The sequence below is a fragment of the Drosophila takahashii genome, chromosome 3L, assembly GCF_030179915.1.
Source record: "Drosophila takahashii strain IR98-3 E-12201 chromosome 3L, DtakHiC1v2, whole genome shotgun sequence".
NCBI classification, from domain to species: Eukaryota; Metazoa; Arthropoda; class Insecta; order Diptera; family Drosophilidae; genus Drosophila; species Drosophila takahashii.
Window position 1 is genome coordinate 6,990,735 of NC_091680.1, and position 16,678 is coordinate 7,007,412.

The 16,678-nt window shown below is 37.8% G+C and overlaps 2 protein-coding genes and 1 non-coding gene across 5 annotated transcripts; 1 reads left to right on the top strand and 2 right to left on the bottom strand.

Annotated features, from left to right (window-relative positions):
• The first annotated feature begins 868 nt into the window (after positions 1–868).
• On the top strand, positions 869–950 carry TRNAS-AGA (transfer RNA serine (anticodon AGA)). The gene has a single exon. It is a non-coding gene; the product is annotated as a tRNA-Ser (tRNA).
• A 1,695-nt stretch (positions 951–2,645) lies between these two features.
• Positions 2,646–5,412, bottom strand: lama (lamina ancestor). The gene is made up of 3 exons (XM_017139412.3): positions 5,153–5,412; positions 4,683–4,799; positions 2,646–4,621 (listed from the first exon to the last, which is right to left on the bottom strand). The coding sequence occupies exons 1-3, from the start codon at positions 5,410–5,412 to the stop codon at positions 3,007–3,009; spliced, it is 1,992 nt and encodes a 663-aa protein (XP_016994901.2). The 3' UTR covers positions 2,646–3,006.
• A 129-nt stretch (positions 5,413–5,541) lies between these two features.
• On the bottom strand, positions 5,542–15,344 carry LOC123003068 (uncharacterized). 3 transcript variants are annotated; one of them, XM_044394494.2, is made up of 3 exons: positions 14,638–15,344; positions 7,054–7,109; positions 5,542–5,850 (listed from the first exon to the last, which is right to left on the bottom strand). In XM_044394494.2, exon 3 carries the CDS (start codon positions 5,710–5,712, stop codon positions 5,542–5,544), a length of 171 nt encoding a protein of 56 aa, XP_044250429.1. In that variant the 5' UTR covers positions 5,713–5,850; positions 7,054–7,109; positions 14,638–15,344. The 3 variants fall into 3 exon arrangements, 2 of the variants coding, with proteins under 2 accessions (XP_044250429.1, XP_070070550.1); XM_070214449.1 differs by lacking the exon at positions 14,638–15,344 and adding an exon at positions 10,295–10,311; XR_011418427.1 differs by lacking the exon at positions 14,638–15,344 and adding an exon at positions 11,036–11,499 and having other exon boundaries at positions 5,708–5,850.
• Between the last annotated feature and the right edge of the window lie 1,334 nt (positions 15,345–16,678).

Sequence of the window (16,678 nt, forward strand, 5' to 3'; positions counted from 1 at the left end):
CCCGTTTAAAACGATTGAAATCGGGAGGAATGGTATATAGAATTTAGCCATCGGCGGAGGGAGGAGGAGCCCTTGAGCAAATGCACTAATTTCCACCTTTGGCATGCATATTGATATATCAACTGAAAACTATCTGCGGCGAGGACACTGTTTGTTGTTGTTCGCCCTTAGCAGCGTCATTAGCATCAAAGTAAATTTACGTTTATAAATTAGCCCAAGGGCGAAACGAGAACTGAATGGCGGCCATAATTCAGCTAAATTATATATGAGCCCAGGCAGAGATATAGAGACAATAAGTGAGATGGGGTGGGAATGGGGAAAGCAGGCAGAGAAGCCGGGGAAAGACCTGATGTATGCAAAATACTTTACCGTAATTCCTTGCCTCTCGCTGCACTAAAATAAAAATATATTCCAGCCTTCAAACTACTGTTTCAGTACTGCGATTTATAAAATGAATTTTTCTTCGTTATTATTTTGGGATATCATTTTATTTTAAGAACTTATTTATTTTTAAAATGTTTTAAATGTAGTCATCCCTTGTATATACAAAATAAAAAGTTTTTATTTCGAAACTTTTTGTAAACAAAATTGAAATAAATAAGCAGAACTTGAGGATATCATGACCAAACAAAAATTCCAATCGATTCTCTAATATAACTGAAGCAAATGTTCAATCTATTTTATAATTAGAACGCGAGTGGCTAAGATAAGCGATACATATAAATGGTCAAAATAAATAACGAATGATAGCAAAGAAACTGTATATGTATAAATTAAATTCATGAGATGGTATCCGCAGTATTATTATTATAAAGCATGGTAACAGCTCACAACTTTTGAGCAGCTATTCGAAACACCCTCCCATCAAGCAGTCGTGGCCGAGCGGTTAAGGCGTCTGACTAGAAATCAGATTCCCTCTGGGAGCGTAGGTTCGAATCCTACCGGCTGCGGTTCGAAAGAAATTTTTTTATTTTTATTTTCTTTTTTTTTAAGTTTTTAGAAAAATTTGTTTAAGTAAGATTTTTAATAATATGTACTTAATATAATAAAGCAGAAGTAAATTCACAACAACTTTTTTGGGTAAGTGGAATGTTTTGTAAAATTGATAAATGCTTTTCTGAGTGTACCTAGCTAGTTTGTTCGTTGGCACAACTTATGCAAATTGCGACTCTTTGGTCTTTGTCAAGCTAAGAAGTTGCATACCAGCGACTTGCTTTCTAGAGCTCATCGTTTCCCCCTTAGATGGACTATATAATATATATGTATATAGCCAACATAGGAAAATTGCATGTTTCACTGCAATGAAAACAAATCGCAAAATTACCATAATCAAAGCATAAAAGGGATTTCAGTTTTATTCTTAGTCACCCGCACAGCTTCCTCTTCGCAGCCTGTTGCCAGCTCTGAATTTCCTTTCCGACCAAGACAAAAGAAACGAACCTCTTTTCCTCTTTGGTACTTTCTTTTTTTTTTTGTTTTTTAAAAGTTGTCGACCAAGTTTGTTCAACGAAATATTTTAAAGTAATTGGCCTCGTTTGTTGGCTGCCCGGGATGCGAGCTGCGAGAGCAAATTGAATTTCGAAATAGATCTATTTGAGTTTGGTAATTGGTGCGGGGCTCTCCTACGAATTGTTTTTGACAAGTTTCAGCTTGTACTTTATTGTGGTCCTTCGTCCTCGCGCTCCAAAGAATAGGAGTGTAATTGAGACAAGGCGCCGCATTGAAGTGTCAGAAATAAAAGACAAGGAGTACAAAAAAAATTGTAGTTTTTTTGCCCTTCGTGTTAAAATAGTTTTCAAAGTTCAGGAAAAAAATAAATTAGCGCATCGAAAAAATGTATAAACTAAAGTATAGAAAATATTAAAAAATCCTAATTAGTTTACCTGGTGAAAACTAGAAATGCTTAAATGACTGTGTGGAATGAGCTTTAGCATATTGACCAATGAAAAGTTAATAAAGGGGTGTGGCCAAAGTTGATTGGCCAAACGGGTTGGGCCAATAAGGAGGGATCAAAACTTAAATACGTTAATAAACATTGGCCGTTGGTGCAGGGCCAAATAATTTTAATAACAACATTTTAGTATTGCTAAAGTGATTGTTTACAAAGATCGTAATATTATATTTTGTATCTTTTTCTTATGCTAATGGCATAAGTGACTAGAAGTATAAATTATGAATAATACGGAGCCATTCCTAATCATTGGGTAAAAGCCTTATCGAGCACTAAGGTTAATGCGATCAAGCCTACGAATCGGTGGCCTCCACGGACTTGTACACCCACCTCGCTGATAAAAAATTCCCCTGCGGTTCATTGGTCTCCTATAATAACGCTCGACTCGTGGGAGTGATCAGCTTGGCTTCCGTCAACTGAAGCAGTGATCCCGTTGGGATACCCCCGTATATCCCGTTGGGATACATATATTGCTAAACACACAGAATAACGATATCTAAAAATGATTCTATTCCAAAAGCTCTCATCAAAAGCTTTTGCGTTATATTTGTCTCGAATGGTTTTTGACTTAGCTAAGCGTCAACTTTTAAGATATTTAAATCCAACTAATATTCAATGTATTATTTATTTAAAAATAATAATATAAAATAATTTGTAAACCAAAATTACAATTATTAAACACAATTTTGTTTGATTTGTTTGTTTTCTTTATTTCTCTTTTATAAAGTTACTAAAGTACAAAAATTGGCTGCTAAAAAATAGATTTACAATTTGGTTGCTAATTTACAAGAGGCCTAGGGGAAATTAAAAGTTCACATCAACTGGAAGACACGCAAGTTGGGACACGCACATAAGTACAGTACACACTAAAAGACTATGGACGTAAGATAAGATGGTACCAGCTAGGAACACACAAATTATACGAGACAAGACGAGAGACACACTAAATACAGAATTCCAGTTTTTCAAATGGATGGAGGTGGGTTTTGTGGGTACACAAATTCGATTGGGTATTCTACGGGTTAAAATAAAAGAATTCTCCTCTTCCTCTTCAGCTACCACGCCCACTTGGGGGAGACCTTGTCAAAGTTCCACTCATCAGGATGTCCCTCGTGGCCGCCGCCCTCCTCCACGGGACTCATGCTGGACCACCTGAAGGGTCCGCTGCCGATCTTTCGCATGGCAATGGCCCTCATATCATTTCGCACCGGTCGCCGTTCCGTAATGAGTTCCATTTCGGCCAGGCGACTGCTATCCGCATCCTCGATGCTCACACTGAGTCTTTCGTCGACCAGGGAGGAGGGTTGAATACCATTCTGACCACTATTTTCGCCCCCATCCTCAGCTGCTCTGGGCTGAACATGTTGGAAACGTAAGAAGACGGGCCCGGCGAAGGCATGAAAATCGGTGATACCCAATCTCGCATTGTAGGAGAACAATTTGAGATCTATGTTGCCATAGGCAATCGACTCCTGGCTGCCCAGCAGATCGCCACGGAAGCCATGGGTGCGTAGATATTTATCAACGGCTGCCAGACTGGTCAGCTCCTCCTCATCCGAAGAGGAGAGCTGTTGTTGATCCTCGCTGGTGCTCACACCACTCGATTCCAGCACCTTCTTGAAGTAGGGCACCCCGTTGGCCAGCCACGATGAGTTGCCCGGCACCAGAAACTCCTGCGTCACATCCTTTATGGCCATCGTTCCCGGGAGTTGCTCCGCAATCCACACCATATCCTTCAGCTGATCGTGACGCTGTTGAATCGCCGTCCTATCCTTCTCATTCACCGTCACTGCAGCATCGTCATGCTTGTCATCGGTCTCGAGAACATTGTACAGATTATCCTGCACCTTCATCTTGTTCAGATCCACGGTGATCCACTGCTTGGCTCCGGTTAACGAATGCCTGGTCATTGCAGCGGCCCAGGTTTGTCGGTTCTGGGATATCCTATTGGCAGCCATCACACGACCCACCAGAGGAACCATCTGCTTGAGATCCACCGACTTCCACAGCTGCAGATTCTCGTTCTTGATGCCAACGCCGCCGACAATGGCGTGCAGATGACGACCCTTGATGGTGTAGAAATCATCGGTGGAGCCGAGAATTCCGGGATAACCCGTGAAGGTTATATCCACTCCAGGCACCGTGTTGCTCCTTAGCTTCGGCGAGAAGTGGTAGTGAAACTTGTAGCGCTTCTGGATCCTCAACATCGAGGAGTAGCTACCCGCGGTAGAATGACCAAAGAGAAGTTGCAGTGCCTGTGGCGACTCCTCCTGCTGCACGATCTTCGTTAGCATGGAGGCACTTGGGAGGAAGAAGTTCTTTGGCTGATCGGTGCCAGATTCCTCAGCATGTTCCGTATTATTCGGCAGCACATAGTTCTCGTAGTAAATCTTTAGATCCTGGATATCAGCCGCTGCGTTCATTAGCAGGAAATCGGAGAAGGGTATCTCCTCCTCCAAATCGGAACGAGCTCGAGATGCCCCACGTTTGTAGCCTGTCTCCAGGCCCTCCAACTGGGTGATGAACAGATGCAATTGATGCCAATAGTGATCGTTTTCAGCCTTCACAGTCTGCCGCTTCAAGCGATCGTAGTTGGAGGTGAGGAGTTCCCTCAGCCAGTGACAGAATTTCTTGGTGCCTTCGTCCCGCTCGCAGGAAGACGAAATTGTACTAAAAAAGGGGAAAATTCTATAAGTTTCATTAAGTTTTTAAATGAATTTTATAACCCTACTTGGACCACTGATTGTAGATGTTCCTCCAGGTCAGCGAACCCTCCAGCATTCCAGCTGCATAGGCCTGCACCCAATCTGGGTAGGTTCGTTGGGTCTCCACCTCGATTTGAGCCCATCTGGAAAATATTATAACAGAATAAATTATAATCGAATTCTTATAATAAAAGATTTTTTGTTTATTTTTCTTTAGTTTAATAATACTTTAATCAATTCTTTTAAAGCGAAAATCGATGTTATCAATTTTTATTTATAACTATTTTTTTTATAACTAAGCAATTTTTTATATTCTTACAATATTCTAAATCCTACAATCTAAAAATACTAATCGCAATTTTGTAAAACCAAATAAAAAGGATATCAATTTTGTAACACTTTTGAATTTCTCATTCTTTAAGATAAATATATTGATCAAGAAAAATAATGATGATAAAATCCTATGTAAAATACCTCAAGAATAAGTAACACTCACCCATTCTCATAAACCGAATCCTTGTAGCAAATCCTGCCCACGCCGGTGGGAATGTTGACCAGATCGTTCTGCTGCTTCCAGTTTTCGATTTGGAAGCCCACCTGCTTGGTCCACAGGGCGGTGGCACAGTAGGTGCCATCGTACTCCGGGCGTTCCATATAACCAATGAAGAAGGCTCCGATGACCAAGAGACCAGCACCGATTAGGATGTAGGTCCCTATCCGCGTTTTTTGCCACGATGCACCAACGACTTTCAACATTGTGCCGGCCGTCTTGAAGCTGCGACGATTCGAAGAAATAAGTTGGCTCCCAGAAAAGTCAATCCCAAGAACCACTAGTATTCCGAATATTCAATGGATTTCCCTGAAGATTTCAATGGGTTCGAAAGATTAACCCAGATAATTGTGATCGGCACGGGCTGCGTAGGAGTGTCCAAGGCGGTGGGCAATCAGGTGGCCAGTGTGCAGGTGGTTCTGTGGATGGATGGTGAAGGTGCTGGAGGAGCAGGAGGTGCTGATCTCGGTGGCCACGCTGTTGAGCGCCTTGGCCGAGTGGTTCATGGGTGGTGCGCTGCTTTCAAGCAGAGATTCCAACGGTTTCCAGGTGTTTATATTCTGTACGTGACTATTGACTTTAAATGGTTTCGGTGGTGGGTTTAGTGGATTTTGGCTATGTCTTTTGAGGTTCAAGTTGTATCCCTGGAAAATAAAAAATATAATAGAAAGATTACAGGAAATCTTTATTCTTAGAAATTTTTAATTTATGTAAGTATTTTGTAACCAATAAAAATAAAATCGCATTAAAGAAAACAGATTTCTAATAAAACCCGATCATATATCAAGTGATATGACGTCTGGATGGAATATTTATTTATGCCATAGAACAGCCATTCATCAGTGTAAATATTTACTCAATAACTAACAACAATAAACATTCAAAGATTTCTGTTTTTGATTGCCTATATTACTGCATGCTCATTAAATATTATAACCTATACCGGAATCTTCCCAATGATCCGCCCTTGAACCATTTCCAATATTTACACACTTTCCCTCGAGATTCAAATCCCAACAATCCAAATGTTTATCTCACACTTTCGCTACTTTTGGCAGAGGAGGAAATTCCTTTTTTGCAAATCCCGCTGGAGTGGTAAACAAATTTAAGCATTTGTAAAACTAATAAATTAATTTTATGGCTCGAATAGTACTTGAGAGCCCGGAATTACTTTATGGCCAAAACAGCAGCAGCAGCTGGGCGAAATGGTAAGAGTGTGCTAAAAAAGATAAGCAGGTGTGCTCACCTGTTCTACAGATCTATATAATTAAATAATCCCCAAGATCGTAATGGAATTTGTGGAAGGTAGAAACAGCGGAAAACTTTCAATCAGTTTATTTAGCTTGTCTTTCGGGGGTTTGTCCTTAGTTAATTAATAAACAACAATTATGATTACAAAAACCAAATTGCTTGTGCTTCTATAAATATTACAATTTCAAAGCCAATGCCAGCTTGTTGAAGATCTTGCACAATCTCTAATGTAAATTGAAAAATCTATTCGAAAATTCCAATTTAAAAACCTGTACTAGTCGGTGGGGTAAACAATATAATTGTGTACATTTGGCACGTGGGGGATTCTAAATTCCAAATCGTATCAAAAGTATCAGAAAATTGTGTTTTCTTTGCGAATTTTTTGAACAAATCTGGTTGGAATTAACATCAATCAGTCAGCTGGCTAATACAATTAAACATTTATATTGAATGTGTTTTCCTAGATTGTTTTCTGCGATTGTAATTTAATGTATCTTATAATTCTCTGGTTTTTCATAGATATTCAGAAAGGCAAATATTTATTAGACTTGCATTTACAACCATTTTATTAGTTTAAACAGGTGTATAAATCTTACCTTTTGTTTCCCGGGTCCAGGAAGCTGCAATATCACAAGTCAACCCATTTGAAGAACTGCAAGAAATGGAAATAGATTTTTTGTTTAGTTTGATTTTGGATTATGTTGATTATAATTAAAAGGCGCCTCTAGCTTAAGCATTTCCCCCGACATTCGGTCAACGTTTTATTAATTCGTATCTTTGTTTATTTATTCAATTGGTCGCACGTCTCGTGATTTGTCTGATTTCTGCCGCCTTAGAGAAAAGGAGTCTGGAGTGTCTTTGTTTACTTTGGACTCGATTGGACATCGCTGAGCAGGCGCACGCGCTTATTATTGTTGGCTTATTTGTCATAAAATGTTGATCATGGCAATTACTGGATATACGATATGATATATGATCGCTAATTGGACTGGTGGTCTTTGTTGAAGTAGGGGAAGGTCGTAATTGAGTTCTTAGAAATCCCACTGGGGGTTTACATTGACCTATCAATAACTTTTTCCACATTCTAATGATCCTATCCCTAATAACTCATAGTACGTTAAGTACTTCAATTGCGATTAATAATCTTAAGACCGGGCTTTTTTTGTTCTGACAAAGCACTCAATTGATATGAGTTATGAGGAGTTATGACTTTCAGTCGTTAAAATAAATGAGTGGTAGAAAATGTTATTATTCAGTAACAGTTCGTAAAATTTCCACAGTTAGGTCATTTAACTGAAATGACAGTTTGATAACCTGACAGCTAATATGTGTTTTTCAACCACTTTAATAACCTGGTAACTGCATATTTTTTGCATTGCTAATTTTAACTTATTTTAATAGCCCTTTTAACTTTTTCAAATCAATCTTAATCACCTGTTTAGAAAGCTCTAAATGGAGTAACGCTTTTGCAACTGTGACTAATCGGTGGGCGTGATTTCAACGAATTCAAGGCCCCAGCGTAAACAATTGATTTGCAAAAATTAAAGAAGAAATCTAAAGTAGCAACGGAAATTGTTTCATTTCACTCATTTCCATTTCAGATTGCTGTGAAAATAAACAGCAGTCAGTTGGCTAAAGTGAAAAGACATCAATCGTGGAAATCAATGAAATAAGTTTATATTTTTAAACATATTTAAGGTAATCCATAACAGAACTTAATTGACTTGCGCCCACGGAAGGCCGCAGCCCTCAATCGGGATGTCAATATGTAGGATATAGACAAATCTGACAAGTTCGAGGTAAACTTCAACTGACGTAGGGAAAATTAGCGCCAGGCTGGAAAGCTAAAAACAAACTTAGGATCTAAAATAGCACAGAGAGAATAAAATATTCCCACTGACGTCTTTGCAGCTCATTTAACTCACTTAACTCGATTAACGCTTTTATCATTATCGCCGTGCAAACACAGTTGTTTTGTTTTTAGATACTTATATATGTATCCATATAAAATCCGCTTTATATGCGCTACTGAGCTAGATAGTGACAATGTTTTCATAGCCCTGACAAAATTATAGCATGCATTTACAACCGTTTGTCAGTTGATCAATCAAAATTTAGCCGGTGGTAAATAATTTACACATGCCAGACCCGAATCGGTATTAACTTTTGCTGTCGTCGAGTGAAAAAATATTGATAAGATTGTCAGCATATTTATTAGTTCAACATTTAGATATGCATGTCTAGCTTTTGGCATATTAAGAACGTAAGTTCAATCAACGGAATTCTATTTAGTTCACTCAGATAAGTTAAGATTAAAGCATAGTCTAGCCACAGGGAATTTTTTCCAACTATAAAGGAAATTTACTGGGGAAAGTACTAAATGAACTGATCATGATATTAGCTCTTAAATATTGATGGTGCTAATTTCAATGGTCAACATTTGTTTCCGGTTAGAAAACATTATTAAAAACCCACACGATTTAAGAATTTATGAACTGGATAAACACATAAAATCAACCCACAACTATAATATTTGGGTAAAATCCCCAATTTTTCCACAACTCATAAAAAATCATTTTTCCATAACTCTTAAACGGTGTATATGGTATATTCCATTATTTGCTTGATTAATAATGATTTTCCATTGGAAACGGAAACTTTTGATGGCTGGCCATTATTTCTATTGTTCGATCATGCAAAATACTCAGACTAAGTAAACACTTGAGGATCCACATACTTGGAATACATTTTTTGCTGCCTACAATAAATAATTCCTCAACAAATTCATAATCTTTCTTAGAATTCCGAACGCCGCATGTGGCATTAAGTTTTTAGATCGCCAAACGTGCCACGTGAGTTATCCAGGAAATAAGTGAATTATAAAGCGGTTGGGTTACAAAGTTTATTCACTCTCCCCCATGGATTGTGGGAATCGCTCAATGAATGCCCACGAATCGACAACGCTGCATAATTATTTCGGACGGGTGTTCGCTTTCCATGGCTTTTCATTCGATTGAGGTAACGCGCAAAACTGCTAACTTGGCCGATGCCACGCGCCGCTTATCCAGTTGACAACGCCGCCGATTTTGATAAGCTCCATGTCCGAGTCGGAAAAAAGGGGTCTGGAGTGAGGAGTGCCATGTAAACTGATGCCCGGGCAACTAAGTTGGAAGTCAGCAAAGCAAATGCGCCTGCTTTTCTGTAATGCCAGACAGCGCCGCACTGCGGAAAGGCGTACACTGAGCGCAAAAGTAGTTAATAAAAATTAAGGAATAATTTTAAACTTGTAAACTTCACAACAAAATATTTTAGGTTTTTTTTCAAAGCATTATTTGATCATATTTCCCTAAAATAATTTTCTGACTATGAATTTCGGCTTATATGCTTTTCAACCAAACATTAAAAATATTTTTTGAAAACATATTTAATCATATTTCCTTAAAATAAGTTTCAAAATGGTAATTTAAACGTATAAACATCACAAAAAAATATTTGAAAATCTTTTCTTAAAGCAATATTTGATCATATTTCCCTGAAATCATTTCCTAAGTATTATAATCCATTTTAGCTTACATCCTTAGCTTTTTAATAGCAGTGCAGTTACTTTATCTTTTGTGGGGATTGCACATTTTCGGATCGGAGCCCTTGTCGAGTGTTTAGACTACTGACAGACAGACAAAACACTAAGCGCCGCGTCGCGACGTCTGAGACTTGGGGGATCTGGAGATCCGGACAGAAATTCTATTACCCACACGTGGACGGGACAGGTTATTCAATTTGAGAATGGGTTGGAATTTATTGGTAACGTCTGAAGTGCGATGAACGAGTTGTAAATACCCTTTTTAAGCTACCGAGTTCACTCATCCCATCTCAGCTGATCCAACACGCTCCAATCGAATGATAATCGAGATGCTAACAACTCATCCAACTGATTGCAACTGAGTTGTGAATGATGATACGTTCAGTCTGCTGATTTAATCAGATTAAATATGGCAACAAATGTGTATATAGATTTGATTAGCTAGGGGCTTGTGCGGGAAATTCTTAATTAGTATATGCTAATGGGAAGGGAATGGAATCGGCATAGAATAGAATGTTCATAATTTGCGATCGCTTTGAATATGAATCGCATATGAATAAGCTGCTATATTAAATACGATTTCATTGTCCCCGTGATTTTCTTTTCACTTTTAATTCCCAGGCGAAACGATTTATCGAACCCATGATATAAGCAAATGATATAACTTCCTGTGAATATTACGAACTTTTGAATGGTTTACTTTACGTGAGATAGTCATTATTTGGTTGTATAATTTTGTAAACTTTTTAGGGGAGTTTTTTAGAATTTGGTATTTATTCGTCGTTTTATTTTTAAAATATTTCCTCGATGCGTAGTTCTATGTTATTGTTCAAATGTCAATGGCACACAAGAAGCCAAGAATTATAATATAATTCCTGAGAGCTTTTAGGAACTAATCAGTTCAGTTTAGTAAGTCTGATGCAACCGAAACGGGTTATTTATTAGGAATCCCAGACGTCTGATAAGTTCGTTTACCCCTCTTTTGATAACTCACTTACCAAAATCTATTTTGCTTTCAAAATTAACTGCAATTATCTGGAAATTCGTGGGGACTGCGACTTAATTTGTATTTTAAATCGTTTGTATGCCTCGTAAACCGGAAAAATCTGCACCGAATAAGTATCTTGAAGATACAGCGGAATCTCCTTTACGTCAATCTCTTAGCCCGATCGCCCTGTTTCTGTTGTTTGGATCGTGCGAATGCCTTGACGTTGCCACCGAAACTGTCGGTGCTTTTCGGACACTCGGCTTTTTGTCTTTCGGGTCTCTCGGGTTTTTCTAGCCAACCGACGAAGGCGGGAAAATCGTGCGAAATTTTCATACCCGCTAGCCGAAAAGTTCACGGGTATGTGGTATTTTTTACGAAGGTGGGCATTTTGTATCCTATTTGATAAGTTTGTGAATTTACCTGGCTCATCTTAATTAAATAAATTAGTGAGGTGTCATTATAATCTTACGGTTTGAGATATGACAGTACTTTTTCACATACGAGACTTAATTCAGAATGGGATTTTACCAAGCTAAATATATATATAGATGTTTTTTTAGCGTCTTCAACTGTTTTCAATATATGGAACATATATAGGAAATTCCCCGATGTTTATGCAAAATAAATTCAAAATATTTGAATTATGAGAACCCATAAAAGAATTAGGACAAACCTTGAACTGGGTATTTAATAGTTGGGAAAAAACGTTTTAGCTGCGTTTTGCGACTCTTCGTCTTTTTGAGCAATCAAAAGTTCTATTGAACTTGGCCGCCATTTTAGAGGAAGGGGTTCTTCGGATTGACAGGTGTTATATGCGCTATATCGCTGCCGAAGAATTGCAATCGGAGGTCTTGGGTTAATTCATCAAGGTTTCAGGTTGGTCAGATTTATTTATGGCCTTTATTGCTGATTTATTTGCGCATTATGCACTTGTCCATGCAAACTGCTAACTGACAGGCAATCGTGTTTCCGCTTGGCTACAGTTTTACAATTGAAATTGACATTTAATTGAGCCGCATTTTCAGTGCGCAATTGAAAATGGTTTTCCCATGAAAATTGTGGGGCACTCTGTTTCCTCTCTTTCTCTGTCTATATTTCTCTCTCTTTTTAGCAGCTTTCTAGTGCATTTCACTTTCTTCGCTTAACAAATTGATAAGAGTCGGTTTTTTGGGGTCAATCAAAAATTCTTCGGGGGGCTTGCTCTCAATTGAAATGAATTGAAATGGCGACAAGTGAAGCACACAGACATTTACATAACTCACAGAGGCTAAATCGAATGGCTGGGGGATAACCTTGATTAATCTTTATCTCTTTGTATTATTCTACACAATTTTATTGACAATTGTCGGTCAATATCAAAGCTCTTAGTGATCGGTATATAACAAATATAAGCAGATTTAGAAGAGTCTAAAGGGCCTGCTTATTTCTTCCCTTTATTCATACTGATTCATCTGTTCTGCTTTCCTGTTCTTGTTCTTCTACTGTCTGCATTCCATGTTGAACTCTTCAAACAGTCCAACTTCTATAACTCAAACTTTCTTAAGTCGAAATTTATTTAAAAAATTAAATAAAATACTTCATTAAAGACTTTCCTAGAGGAAATTGAAATTTTTAACAAATATGTATAAAAATTAAAAGATTCTTTAAAAATTTTATAAATACTATTAAGATGTGGAAGACATTGTATAATTAAATATATTTTGGGGCTTTACTTTAAGGATTTCTTAACTTTTATTTTTTTACAACTTATTTAAAAACTATTTCTCCTGTTAAAGTGATTGAATCTCCACTGTATGCCATCCCAGTAAGGACAAGAACCTCAAGGATTTTGACCTCATTTGTCTGGGGCTGTGGGAATATGAGAATGTGAGCAGGAGATGAGATCGCCAGGCCGCCTGGCAACTTCTCGGAAAGACCTGCCCCTCTGTTGCCCTAATAGTTTTTATTGCCTTTATTTGTTTGCTCAAGATGAAGAGACTCCGCGAGGAACATTCATTGAAAAGAGCCGCGCATGCTCAGTGAAAAAGCAGAGACAAAAACTTGTTGCTAGGCAGTAAAAATTACCCCTGTCTTTCCGGCGATCGTTGTTTTTTTTAGAGGTAATTTGAGAAGTTTTGTCTTGGTTTTCGTTTTTGCTTTTTTGTGGAGTTTGTATTCTAGGCCATTGGCTTTTGAGGTTGAACTCTTACTCTTACGTTTAAGCGAACAAAAACGTACTTGCTCGCAAGGTTTTCATTTTGTTGAGGTTTACTTTTCAATGAACTCTTGTTTTAAACTTTGCTTGGTGGCCAAACCGAACTGCTCAGGGCTACAGCTTGAACTAAACTGCCACCGATTTTGATATGTTTGGAGTCCCCACATCTGATCTCGTGCAAAAATTGTTATCTACTGAAGAGATAATGTTGATGTTTCAGCGGAAAAGGCACTAAAACGGTCGGACAATCTACGTAAATACGTCAAGTCAACTGAGATGTATTTTTGGATGCCCTATGTCTTACTTTTTATATGACATGTTTATTTGGCAAACTTCTAGTGGAAGTTCAGTAAATATATCGTGTGGAGTGCTGTTTACTGGGTCCTCACCCCGACACTCATGTGATCTGCTACGATTCCGTTACGATTCAGATACCGAAAATACATATATATATGAATGTGCCTGCAAGTTGTTATTTAACGGATGAATCAACTTCAGGGTAAAGTCTAGCCGATAACCGATAGCGGAGTCATTCACGGAACTTAATCAGTGGGCCTGAAGAGACGACATGTGCTGCAAATAGGCGACTCCACGGGTATTTCCCCCATGAACTTAGATAAGAGTATAGGGGGCACATAAAAATCGTTTCATAATTTAATCAACAAATTCGCATATGATTAATTACTTTTACTTAGAAATCTTATAAAAATATTTTTTAAAAATCACTTTTAAAAAGCTGTGGAATGCCGATAAGAGCACTTTCAGGAAAAAATACCATTATCATCTTGTTAATTTTAAAATATGTAAAAAACTGGAGCAGAAAACAAGCCATAAAAAATGGAAGAAATACTTTGAAATCGACTGTTTAATATGCTTTGCAAATAACACATTTTATTTTAGAGAACATGAATGTGTAAAAATACTTAACATTTCCCACAGAGATTTAAAAAACATTTATGATGTCTGACACGATCTATTTTAAATATATGATCAATATAAAATATAAAAAAAGTTCCACGGTATTTTATTATTTTAATAATATAAATATATATTTGAAATATTAATAGACATTTTCTACTCTTTTTAAAATAGGACCGACATTTTTGGTGGTTGAACAGAAGTCACTCAAAGGACAGCCCACCCCTATTGCGTGTCATCTTTCGATCCCCGATCCCCAGATAATCCTCACTCGTCTCCCTGTCCATTGAAAGACACCCAGTCAATCGCAATATGTTGACCCTATTTTTGTCGGTAAACAGATATTGCGACGCGTTCCTGATTTTCGCATGGCATGGCATTTCGAGGTCAATAATGATACAATGGAACTGTTTTCACTAACGGTTAACACTTAACACCCGAGTTCAGCACTCTTCTACCGATTCGGTTTCGGAATGAGATCGAGAGCGAGGACAACTCACCGGAAAATTGAAATGGCTCGTGACTCAGGCAAATTCCGCGCTGACAAATGAGAGAAATTCGCGTGGGGTTCGAGATGATTGAGGGGCACTATTTGTTGGATCGCTGCTAAATTCAGCCACTGCGAATATTTTGTGTTAACACGATTTTGCTATATAGTCACACAACGCTTTCGTGTTAATTATCCATGAAGGGCTACATTGGAAACGCACTGGTTGAGGTGTATATAACTTTTCCCGATTTCACTCGATATTCGGCTGGTTTATTGGCGGTTCTTGAGAACTAAACACGCACGTTTATTTCGATTAGAAAAAGTTGTGTCACTTCAGATCATTGAAACGTTTGGTACTTTTGTTGCCATGCGGCTTGTTTGAAATATCAGCGGCAAGTAACTAATTATACAGCGTGGTCGATTCGAATATATGTAATGTGCTGCTTGAGTGTTTTTTAATGGGAGAGTTTTGTAGAACGCGAGAACGTGGCGTTTTTTTATTTTTTTTTATATTATTTAAACTGAGCGTTCGGGGCGATACTCTTTATTTCTTGTATGCGGTACGTATTTTTAGCGTCGGCAATTGCACATCCAAGTGAAATTGAAAAGATAACACACAACGAAGTAAAAACTCGAGTTCAACACGAAGCACACAGATCACAGGGAATTAAAACAATTTTCCTTCCGTTTCGACGATGCGCAGCGGAGAGACTGATATTGTGGGCCTGAGGCCGAAGAGTTTTACGATCGGTCGGAATTGCTGGGTTTTCACTCAACTCGAAGAAGGCGGCTATCGGTTCGGTCTGTCCGCAGAAAGTACGAGAGCAGGCGCTCATTTACACCGGGCTACAAAAACAGTGAAAATAAAAAATATTTTGAAATTGATAACCACTATCTTCGGTTAAAATGTAAATATTCGTAGAAAAAAAAATAAAAAAAAGAAAAAATTTCTGAATTAAGTTTAATGATACAGAGCTGCTTTTAATCAAAAATATATTATAGTATAGAAAAAATTATTTGAGATTGTTTAATAGTGGAATAACTTAAATATTATGATGTCTCTATTTCAACAAGAAAGAATTCCAAATTTCTATTCAATTTGTATATATTTATTTAAAAAATGCTTAATTATAATTGCATACAGAACTAATATGACTTTAAGCTTTTTGTAATTTATTTTAAAAATAAAAATTAATCATGTGGCAAGTAAAAATAACTTAAGTAAAGTCCAACCTCAAAATTATATTTATTAAAAGAAAATTAACGTTACTTCTGGAAATAAGTTATATTTATTTGCAGACTAGAAGCATTGGAATCCAAATAGGTTTTTCTGTAAATTAGTCAATAAATTTAATAATTTTATACATTTTATGGCTCTTATAAGAATCGTGCTCCCACTTTCCATGTAGCTCAGTGCTGAGTGTATTTTCTCCACTCAATTGGCAGCCGGTGAGTGGGTAATCTCACCTTGCTCTCCCTGATTTTTTCACTCCGATCTTTTCGACCTGGCAACGGAACTCTCTTTCGCACTTGGCGAATTGATTTCATGTGCATATGTAAATTGAACAGTTATTCGTGACGTCTTACGGCCATTCCGCTATCGCTTTTCGAGTGGAACTCCGCCCCTCAAATCGCAAATCGCTGTTCACAGCCAAATGGGCAAACAAAACGTGCGGCGATAAGACCCAAACCCAAGTGATATGGCGGAAATGCTCTCAGCCTGATTAATTTGGGTACCCTAAAATGCGACAGGCGCTAAAAATTCGCACAAAGTCGTGGATAAATAGTAGGAAAAAGTACAGTTTGGAGCTCTTATCGCAGGTTTACCTGAACAAACAATCGCATCCCCTGCAAGTGGAATGAGTAATCCGTATCGAAATAACACCTGAACGGAAGGCATTTGAACAAAACGAATGGCTGACAGTGGTAACGAAATAAAATAAAGAAGAAAGGATTTTAAATTTATGAAAATTAATATTTATCGGTCAATTCCAGGCATTTGCTCAAGCTTATATGCTAATTAGCAACGTTCCCTGTTTTCACATTCTTGG

What these genes read in the sequence shown, in the direction of transcription:
- lama (XM_017139412.3), bottom strand. Translation starts at nt 5,412, where the DNA reads ATGTTGAAAGTCGTTGGTGCATCGTGGCAAAAAACGCGGATAGGGACC. An exon ending in GATTCGGTTTATGAGAATGG is followed by an intron (nt 4,800 to 5,152) that starts GTGAGTGTTACT and finishes AATATTTTCCAG; the next exon opens with ATGGGCTCAAATCGAGGTGG. An exon ending in ATCTACAATCAGTGGTCCAA is followed by an intron (nt 4,622 to 4,682) that starts GTAGGGTTATAA and finishes CCCCTTTTTTAG; the next exon opens with TACAATTTCGTCTTCCTGCG.
- LOC123003068 (XM_044394494.2), bottom strand. Translation starts at nt 5,712, where the DNA reads ATGAACCACTCGGCCAAGGCGCTCAACAGCGTGGCCACCGAGATCAGC.